Source organism: Mchenga conophoros, linkage group LG10, assembly GCF_057382185.1.
Source record: "Mchenga conophoros isolate Kocher_MC1m ecotype Shallow Benthic linkage group LG10, M_conophoros_male_GT1.1, whole genome shotgun sequence".
NCBI lineage: Eukaryota > Metazoa > Chordata > Actinopteri > Cichliformes > Cichlidae > Mchenga > Mchenga conophoros.
The window spans coordinates 29,450,653-29,460,685 of record NC_140535.1 but is presented as its reverse complement, the minus strand read 5'-3'; the positions used below and the strand labels follow the sequence as shown (position 1 = coordinate 29,460,685).

The 10,033-nt window shown below is 40.3% G+C and overlaps 2 protein-coding genes across 2 annotated transcripts; one reads left to right on the top strand and one right to left on the bottom strand.

Moving 5' to 3' along the window:
* The first annotated feature begins 222 nt into the window (after positions 1-222).
* On the top strand, positions 223-4,581 carry plekhb1 (pleckstrin homology domain containing B1). The gene is made up of 6 exons (XM_085289733.1): positions 223-406; positions 1,403-1,555; positions 1,870-1,972; positions 2,059-2,098; positions 2,205-2,295; positions 4,262-4,581. Exons 1-6 carry the CDS (start codon positions 370-372, stop codon positions 4,393-4,395), a joined length of 558 nt encoding a protein of 185 aa, XP_085145859.1. The 5' UTR covers positions 223-369; the 3' UTR covers positions 4,396-4,581.
* Positions 4,582-5,304: 723 nt separating this feature from the next.
* On the bottom strand, positions 5,305-9,821 carry LOC146566178 (lathosterol oxidase-like). Its single transcript, XM_085289732.1, has 5 exons — positions 9,708-9,821; positions 8,010-8,227; positions 7,361-7,493; positions 7,183-7,283; positions 5,305-7,071 (listed from the first exon to the last, which is right to left on the bottom strand). The coding sequence occupies exons 2-5, from the start codon at positions 8,217-8,219 to the stop codon at positions 6,607-6,609; spliced, it is 909 nt and encodes a 302-aa protein (XP_085145858.1). The 5' UTR covers positions 8,220-8,227; positions 9,708-9,821; the 3' UTR covers positions 5,305-6,606.
* Between the last annotated feature and the right edge of the window lie 212 nt (positions 9,822-10,033).

The window sequence follows — 10,033 nt, the reverse complement described above, 5'->3', positions numbered from 1 at the left end:
GCATGTCATGCATGTGCAGATGAATCTGTGGATTGAGGCCTACAGGAGTTTAGTTCATGTAATAAGAGTGTTCAACAACTTAAACATTGTGTGGCCCACAGTGCAAGTGTCTGATAGAGAAATCAGTTCAGAAAGAGTGATGGGGGGGTTGAGAGAGGGCGTGGTCTCCTAATCCAGAATGATCCTCTGAATCAGTGTCAGTCCTGGTGAGAGCCAGATTAATCTACCAATACCTCAATATCCGCAGGACAGAGGCCATATAAACCCAGGCAAAGGCCTCCAACAGCAGAGTCTCTTAGACATAAGCAAGCCTTTTGCTCCTGGATTATTATCAAAGCAAACTAATAACAAGAACAACATCCGAGGATTATGGCGCTCCTGAAATCAAGCTGGTTGTGGAGACAGAGTAAGTTTTTTTTTTCTTCACAAATTCAGGGAATTCTATAATAAAATTAGTGCTAGTAACTTAAAGGTTCGATTATTCGGTTCAGTTAATGTATAAAAACATGTAGGCTTCATTTTTTGGGTGCTTTAAGAGACAAGACCTACAGGACAAGACTTATAATTAAAATAATATTCACCCATTTCACCTGCATTTGTTAAGTGTAGTGATAAGGGCCGTTGCATTTTCTTTTACTTTTCTGTTTTTAAGGAGTTTGACTAAGTATGAGCATCAACATCTAGACTAGACATGTGACATGTAGCATGTTACATGCACATTTTACCTCACCTTTTTGGGTAAATGTTAAACTGCGTTGAATAAAGTGATAACACTTAGCACAGTGAAATGTATTTGAAACCTTTTGCATTTTTGCAGATTACAATTTTATCGTGGGACAGGCAGTGTGCTGCATATCTCTGTGAAGGCTATCCTTTGAATTTTAAAGCAGCTCACTAAATACAGCTGCCTGCTTCAACCTGCTAACTGCTCGGTTAGATGCTTTGTGTCTACAGATGACCAATACTGCACTGGTTCATAACAACATCCCAGAGTTTTAAAGCTTTAAATTCTACTATCATTTATTAGCTTTATTCTAATCATAGCTAATACATGTGGGCTGTTTTTCATGTATGTTGTGTTGTGTATTTGTGTTAGTGACCAGATTGCAAACTCGACACTGAGGATTTTCTAGAAAACTTCACGCATTATGAAACTCTACCCTTTGTAACTTGTAATCTCATTATTTGTTCTTGGCCATGCCTTTAAGTGGCTTATCAAGGACACTCAATGGAGATACACCTGCTTGGTGGGAGGGGTAGCGGTGGGACTACATTCAAAAGCAACTACTAAATCACCTGAGATGTGAGGCCTGCAACAGAAGGATGTTAAACTGAAGTTTAAAGTTATCCCAGCACCTTACCATGCACTAATTTTACAATGTGGCATGTGTCTCCTCTCCAGCTTCTGTCCTAAAACGCTGGAAGCTCAACTGGTGTGACCTTTGGATCGATGGGAGTCTTTGCTTTTACAAGTCAGACAACAGGCGAGAGCTGGAGCATCGCGTCAGTCTCAAACTAGCATGCATAGATGTGCAGTCCGGTCAGGAATGTGGAGGTACGGCACGGATCTGTGATACAATTATACCCAGAAGCGAACATGTTCCATCACTATTTAAGTGTGAACGCTGACACACAGAAGTGCTTTAAATGTGCAGTATTTTAAAGACCATATTGGTCAGACTGTATAGAAGTTTAGAAGAAAATATCTCATGATAATAGATTACCATGTCCATGGCAAAAATGTGTATTCTTACAGTAGGCCTGGTCGCAGTTTGCTATAAAATAGGAAAGAAGCTTTAGCTCATTCATTCTCACCTTTCGTTTACCTTTAACAAATATGGGTAATTTACTCCTTTAATTTTACTCCAGGTGTGACTCCACCAGAGAGCAATCCCAGGGAGAATCTCGTCGTGGTTCACCTCATGGACGGCTCAACACTCAACCTGTGCGCAAACAGTGAAGACGAATCAATGTAGGTACTCACGCTTCGCCTCATTATTCTCTGATTTACTTCACAACCGTCCCTCAGTTTCTCAGTCCTGCTTGTTTATTTTTCAGAGCGTGGAAACTGACTCTGCTGCAGACCAGAAGAAACCCGGTGAGTGCTTCATGCTTTCTGTAAAAAGCTTAAACACGATCAGCAAGCTCTCAGATAGTGTTTCCACCACAGAGCTAAAAGTAGTGCTTTGCTTTTTTCACTGTAGGTGTTCACATATGACCCATATGATGACTCCTACCAGGCTGTCCCCCTCAATAGCCGCCACACTGTCTACATAACACCTGGAGCAGGACCAGGTAAGATATCATAGCTTAACACAGAAAACTAGACTTATTATCGACTTAATATAATACATAGTACATATATTATAATATGTAGCCATTTTTTTAAAGTATGGAAAATTATAATAGTTCCCTTTAATATTGTAATTTTAGGACAATAAAATTAACCAAGTGGAGCATTTTAAAGAAGCATTTAGCTCTACACTAAATAAATCTAATGCTGCGGTCTATATACTGGATCAAAAACAACAGCATTCATTTGCATTCATTATCCTAGACCATATCCTATCGAGCAAAAACAGGCTGGCTTATGAGGGCTCTTTTCTGAATCCTGTAAACAACAGGGAATTGAAATATGGCAGCTGTCTTCTTCTTCCAAAGAAGCAGACAATTCAACAGTAATCTAAATAATCCATAACTGCTTTGGTTGCTGCAGTATGTTTTATAAAACATGGCACACCACAAGAACTGAGCACTTATGATGTAGCTGGTATGTAGCCTGTGAGGAAACAGTCAGAAAACCCAGAACCATTCACTGCAATTACCTCTGTATAACCTCATCATGTGTGATAATGCATATTTTTTGTAAGGTTTCCCACATGCGACATGTGTTACTCTGAGTACTCTTTCTTGCTGCACTGTTTGCCTCCACACATCTGCTCAGTTTGTGAGCTAATTGAATTCTGGAGCTAGATTTAGGGCACTTGATGCTCCTGCTGGGCGGTGCTTTGAATCAGCAATAAATTAAGTAGAACAAAGCAACCTTTTTTTAAACGTGACAGTGAGCAGTGCTTAGACTAATAACAGTAATTGGTATGCTAATAACAATTTTTCTTTATGATGTTGTAAGTGTTTTATATTTGTGTCCACATTTAGCTGGACACAAGTCCACACACCTGCTCTGTAAATGAGCCAAGAGGCAGATTAGTGGGGCTTTAAATACTTCACTTAATTGGGTTTTAATGATTTTCTTTTAAAAGTAAAAGCCTATAGGATTTTACTTTGAAAGTATTATGCCATGTGTTTTATACATTCACTTCACTTATGTTTGCATTGCTAGCATTGGGTTAAAAGGCCCTTTTGGCTTTGGCAATGCTTTAGTTCTTCATAGGCATGGATTCAACTAAGTACTAGAAACATTCCTCAGACATTTTGGTCCACAATGACAAGATAGCATCACATGCTTCAGATTCATCAGCTTCACATTCACGATGTAAAAATCTCTTGCTCCGCCACATCCTAAAGCTGATCCGCTGGATTGAGATCTGGTGACTGTGGAGAAAGTTTCAGCATGATGAAGTTATGGTCATGTTCAAGAAAACAGTTTGTGACATGGTGTGTTATCCCATGGTTGTAGAGTTTTGTTGAGCCTGTGTGAATTGTATTGTCATTTTCTTGGGCCTAGCTGGGCCAGTGTGGTCTTCTGCTGCTGCAGCCCATCTACACTCAAAGATGCTCTTCTGCAAACTTGGAATGTAATCAGTGGATATTTGAGTTACTGTTGCCTTCCTAACAGAAGTCTGATCATTCTCTTATAACCTCAGGGAATGTTTAGGTGTTTTCATCCAGAAATGATGCTTATGCTGTTTTGACTTCATGTTTTTTGTTTATGCATCGATCTTGCGTTTAAATTTCCAGTGGAAGTGGTAGATACGCGCATGCACTGTGGTTAGTTTTTGCACAGAAGCCCATCGATACTGCAATACCGGCACACTGTATGCCAGTTAGTTTAAGTTCATTTTAATAAGCACAACTGGGATTTGACACGAGCTGATACTTAAATTCGGGACCAGGAAAAAGGCCTTTGTCAATAAATGAGTTCAGTTCATCATCGGTGCACAATCCACAGCACCACAATGATCTTCAAGTTGCGGACTTTCCCTTTTTACAATCCTGATCTGCCCTTATTTTTCTAGACATTCAAAGCGACTGTCATGTTAACACAAATGGTATAAGTGTCTTCTTTCTGTCTATATTTTAGGAACCCACCAGGTGGTTGTTCAAAGGGACCCGTTTGATGGCGTAGTGGAGCATCTAGCACTGGGAATGTTAGCAGGAATGGCAGCCGGGGCAGCCATGCGATCCTTCCTTTGGATGCCCTTGTTTTTTTGCTGAGATGACTGACATTACTGACAGGAGAGCAAAGCCTGCCTGTCACCAAGACAAGGGAGTTGGACATCTAACGAGCATGTGTAGAACAGGCTTTCCCATCATACTTGCTCTGATAAAAAAGCTGCTTTTGTTCTTTATTATGAGCATATAAAACCTGCGTTGTCATCTTAAATGTGTAAAACACTGTCAGATGCTGCTCCCCTGTGTCGTCTGTGTTTTAAAAATACTGGCTGCCACAATATTAGAAGAACAAACATTACGGTTTTAAAGCGTACATACGAGAATGTGGTTTTTGGGAGCTTTGTGCACTTTGTTCTCACTTGTCTTTTGTAAGTTTTGCTTTTACTTGCTGGTTAAGTTTAAGCACCAAAAATTACTTGTTTAGATTTATGCACAAAACTCTTGGTATAACACTACACATTGTACTGCAACAGCACCAAGGTTGTAGAGTTTTACATCACCACTTATGAACGTTTGCAAAGCAGGAAGTTGGTTTTATATACGAGTTATTTTACCAGTGGAATTCTAGACAAAGTGTAGTTTGTAAGAAATATTAAAATATTAGCACCTCACTAGAAAACAAGTAGATATATTAAAAATAAATTATAATACACTGAAATTCACTTTTGTTTTCACTGCACAACAGTCCTAGCTATACAACCACTAACTAGCATTTTTCATAGCTCTCGTCAGTATCGCTGCCTCGACTACCTGAAGATGGACGGATGACCCAAAAGCTCAGCAGGTCAAACTTCAAGGGACTGAAGACTGCGTCTTAGGCAGTCAGCTTGCCTTTAGGTCAAAGTGTTTGATGAAACCATGGGTTTAAACTACAACTGCAAGTCCAACAACTATGGAAGTTTGAGGAGTCCACCAATAAGGAAAACATTTGACACCCATGAGTCAGTTGAGTTATTTAGTTGAAATTTTGAGACATTAATCCCAAGCAAAAAAATAAGTTGTTTTTGGAAGTGGAAACAAGCTTCCATAAAATACAAGCTCTTAAAATAAAATATAAAGAGACACTATTTTCCCAAAATATATTTCAAATTTATTATTGTATTAATATTTCAAAAAAAAAAAAAAAAAAAAAATATCCACAAAGCATTTCTACTCTGTATCCATCAACACACTGACAATGATGCTAATGTAATCTCAGCAAAGACTGACATGAGCTGTGTGATCTTTCGGTGCATACATTTATTGCAGTTCTATGTCGCATGCTACAACTATAGTATTAAAATGCAAAACATGTATTAAATGATCGCGTTCAACTATTCTCTTGTCTTTATAACCAGAATCAGTGCACATGAAAAAAAATCCTGCAGAGCTCGAAAAGAAAGAACCAAGAATATGGAGTTGTATGCATCACACCACATCAGTGCTTTGAGGGGGATGGATGTATAAATGCAGGTCTGTTTAAGGTATGATCCATGTGAGGGCTTAAGAATAAATGAACCACATGTGGCACCCATATTTATCCCACAAACTTTATTCCCTACCGAGAGGAAACTGCCCAGTATATATCTATAAAACACATTTTCTAAGATTTTTTAAATGTTTCAGAATTTCTTTGACACTTCTGTTGGCAACGTAATTTCTAACGGTTACTTATAATTGCCATCTTCTCAATATTTTAATTAAATTGCAACAGAAGACACGACTTTTGAAAAATTAAAGTTAATGAGGCCTCTGCTGCTCTTCTCTTACGTTTCTTATGACTCTTAAAAAAAAAAATAATAATAATAAAAGCTGGAAGTGCAAAGTAGGCATGGCTGATTAGCCAGTGTTTCAACTTTTGGGTTACTCTGATTTATAACCTGTCAAATAAAAACCTCTGGCTTTAGTAGAGCCCTGTGAAATCAGCCTCAGGTCTGGTTTGTGACTGAAGAAGCTCCAGTAGCTCCAGCAGCTCCAGCTTTCTGGTGATCCTCAAGTCTCTTTGCTGCGCGGTTCGCAAAAATCTGTTACACTACAAAACAACACCCCATCTCCGGATGTTAGTCGATAGTTTGTGATTGGTATGTGTGTGCAGTCCAACCAGGGGCAGCCGTTTCACATTCACTCATTGCTCCACAAGAACTCAATTCTTACAAAGGCTTATTTGGCACATACATGAACTCCAATTACTCTCCAATACGCTGGGCTTTAGCAAATTGTCTTTACAAAAAAAATAGAGATCACTTTCTGAAATTATTCATAACCCGCGTACTGTTACTCCTCCTTACAGGTAACTCCCCTCTGAGCCCGTCCATTCACTTGCCCGTTAGGCTTCGCTTCGTCATTTCCCAACTTTCCCTCTGCTTGAAGTTTCCTGATCAGATCATGGGGACCTTTCCCCATCAGAGCTGACGGGTGCCTATAGGAGCCTCCCAGGCGGTCCCACAGAGTGAAATATTGACCGTAGTTGTAGTCGAAGAAGAGGTGGTGGTCAGTGTGGTGAGCTGAGCCGTTGATGACGCTCGTCAGAGCTCCGGGTACACGATAGTCGCCGTCGTGGATGGAGATGGTCCAGATGTTAACGAAAACGTAAAGAGCCAAGTAGAGCACCTTGTGGAGGGGGAAGAGGAACGGGTAGATGTGGTAGGGCATTCCTTGCAGGAAGCCGTCCACTGGATGAAAAGCATGACTGGCAAAGGGAGTGGGGATCTTCCAGATGTGGTGTGGTTTGTGAAACAGCTGTTGGGGACAAGAGAGCAGTGAGGTCAATAAAGTTTAACGCACGATAAAGACATTTCCACTATTCAGCAATTGTATATTGCCAGTACGAAAAAACACAAGTGTCCTCACCTTGTAAATAAGCTTATGGTGTAAGAAGCGGTGAATCCAGTAGATGCACATGTCAGTAAAGAACAGGAATGAAATCATACTCAGGAAAAGGCCGGGCCAACCTGAAAGCACAGAGGTCATGTCACCGACAAAAACTTTAGGAGAATTTGAAACATTTTCTGCTGCTTCTTCAGCTTACCGAGGGGCGAATCGGCAACATGATCGTAGAGTTTGCTGTAGCCTCTGACTTCAGTGAAAAACAAAGCCACAGTGGGAATGCTGATCACGGGCAGAGAGGTCATCGCATATTTGATTTCTCGCCATACTTGATTCTACAAATAACAATAAGTAACATTTTTTTTAATATGTAATAAAATAAATAAGAATGAAAAAAAAAATGAAACCAATGTGGGGAATTCCTGTTATTAACTTTGATGGACAAAATTATCAAAGCGCATTTCAAACAAAGTAGTTTGGGGGCTAAAAAAACAAAAATTAATCTCACCCAGCCTTAAAAGACACACAAAGGCTTTCATGAAGAGACCCTCACCCCAGTTAAATGGCCCAATTAAAATCACTACATGTAGACACTACATGTCCGTTAGGCAGGAAAAGCATTAACAACACTACAGGAGGTGAAACCAGTAACATAAACAACTATAAAATACAGTTAGTTTCGCAATAAAAACACTATTAATTCTTGGTTTTGAAGCCATAGTGTGCACACGACAGTAATTTGCAAGTGTTCCTATAAATCTGTACACCCTTTTGCAGATACAAAGGTCAATTGATTGCAGGCTTTAGCTCTGCCAACACTCAGTCATAAAAACAAGATATGGGCTTTATACCTCCAAGAAGTGTGGGTGTTTCATCAGATTGTGGTCGAAGATGAAGTAGTAGCTGATGGCTCCCAGGCCCAGGTACAGGACTGCAGCTCCGAGGTTCGTCACCACCAGCAGGCTGATAATCTGCCGCAGGGCTCCGTCTTCAGGCCACGACGCTGGGTACACGTACGGCGTGAAGAAGTAGTAGTCAGCGACATTCAGCACAAGATCCATGGCTGAATCTGTAAAAATACAACAAAAGAAAGTCAATATTTATATCAGAGCATTTCCTTTTGAGAGTGTTGAGAGGTTTAGTCTCCCTTATTCACCTTTAATTTTCTCGCCATCCATTATCTTTTGCTTATCTGGTGTCAGGTCATATTGAGTATGCTAACTGAGGCATTTCACAAATCCTTCTTCCCAGTTGCCCATAAAATATCCAATGGAGGGTGCACAGAAAGTTCCTAGCCGAGTGCCCGAACCTCCACCTCCACTGCTCATTTTCATAGCTTCTAAATTTTACAGCCGTTGCCATCTTAGAGTGATGCAGAGATGGAAAAGTCACAGACTGTATGCCACTCCTGGTTCAGTAACATATGGTGATTCATACAGTGGCGTGCTGTTGCTGCCAGGTAGTGAGTTGGTGGTTTTCCCATCAACACCTCCTGCTTAATGCTGATAGGCCACCCTTGGCTGCCAACTGAACATATTCAAAATTTAACACCAAACCTGCTACTCCTCTAGGTTCAGTCTTAACTGGCAATGTAGGCAAACAAATGGGCTTAAAGTCACAGACTGCTGAGTTACTGTTGTCTTCCTCGTAGTTGGGTTACATGTTTTTTTTGGAACTGTTAGAGCAACCACAGCACTAGTTAGTCTGGCAGCTCGGGAATTTCATAACTAGTTTTCCAATAAATATCAGACAGATGTAGCCAAGATGCAGTCATCTTGGAAGGCCTCCTGGCACTTCCTTTGTGTCATTATCCAACTTAAACTTTATTTTAGTGGATTTTTTAAAAAGTGCATGTATAAAGTCACATTTGTTGAAAAACGCTTAAACTCTTAAATTCATAAATAAGGCTTTAATTTTTCCCCCCATCTGAAAGTGGCACTTTTACCACCTTCTTTGCAGTTTGCATTTCTCCCACAGACTTAACGGCAGGTGCCCATCAGGCGTGTAAATCAGACTCATAGTTGGAATTCCACCAAAAGAAACACCTGACGGTGGCATTTACCGACACCAAGCGTGCCGTCGGCCGCCTTTCTTTGATCACTTTCCTGAACCGGTTAGATCAGATAACATAGCCTAACTGTCACATACACATAACGGTAAGTGAAAGAGCCCGGAGTTTGTAAAAACCACAAAAACCGAATAAGCATTTGCATTGTCCGTCTTTAACATTACCGTTTCCGTTTCAACCGAAACGCGTAAAGTATTTCGTCACAGCTCCACATCGCTCACTTTCCTCTAAGAAAATTAAAAATGGGTATTTGAAACATGAAAAATGAAGGCTGGATGGATGTACACTGAAAAGTTTTGCAAAGCACATACATGAACGCAAAAACATGACAATAACTACTCGTTATGCGTAGAAACCCCATTTTTTGCAGAATTTGGCTTCACTAAAGGGACTCCAAAAAGGCTTAATCGGGTTTAAATACAACTAACCTGGAGTGTCACACTATTAATATAAAGTTACAGCCATGTAAATAGCACTGTACCTTTTCTTGGTTGCAGGTATCCCGGAACAACGATGGAGGGAGGCTCACTCAACTAAAGTCGGGCAGACGACCAATTAACAGCTAGTTTCCCAAAACGTCACACGAAGATTCACCAATGAGCGACGAGTTTCTCATCACGGCAGGGTTGTTGTGTTTTCCTATTGGCTAGTCGAAGGATCTGATCATGGCGTTACTGAATCTGTGCTAAATGTCCTGCAACAGCTGGATCATCAGGACAGAAGATGAAACACCTTAAAGGAAGTTTTACCTGAACGACAAAACGCCCCGAATGCGCTCCATTATAACTTCAGAACTACAGAACAATA

Bases quoted from the DNA above. Each gene is read 5' to 3' on its own strand.
- plekhb1 (XM_085289733.1), top strand. From the start codon at position 370: ATGGCGCTCCTGAAATCAAGCTGGTTGTGGAGACAGA. The intron at 1,973-2,058 runs GTAGGTACTCAC...TTTATTTTTCAG, and splicing joins AACAGTGAAGACGAATCAAT to AGCGTGGAAACTGACTCTGC. The intron at 2,296-4,261 runs GTAAGATATCAT...TCTATATTTTAG, and splicing joins AACACCTGGAGCAGGACCAG to GAACCCACCAGGTGGTTGTT.
- LOC146566178 (XM_085289732.1), bottom strand. From the start codon at position 8,219: ATGGATCTTGTGCTGAATGTCGCTGACTACTACTTCTTCACGCCGTAC. The intron at 7,284-7,360 runs GTAAGCTGAAGA...CTGTGCTTTCAG, and splicing joins TGTTGCCGATTCGCCCCTCG to GTTGGCCCGGCCTTTTCCTG. The intron at 7,072-7,182 runs GTGAGGACACTT...TGTCCCCAACAG, and splicing joins ACCATAAGCTTATTTACAAG to CTGTTTCACAAACCACACCA.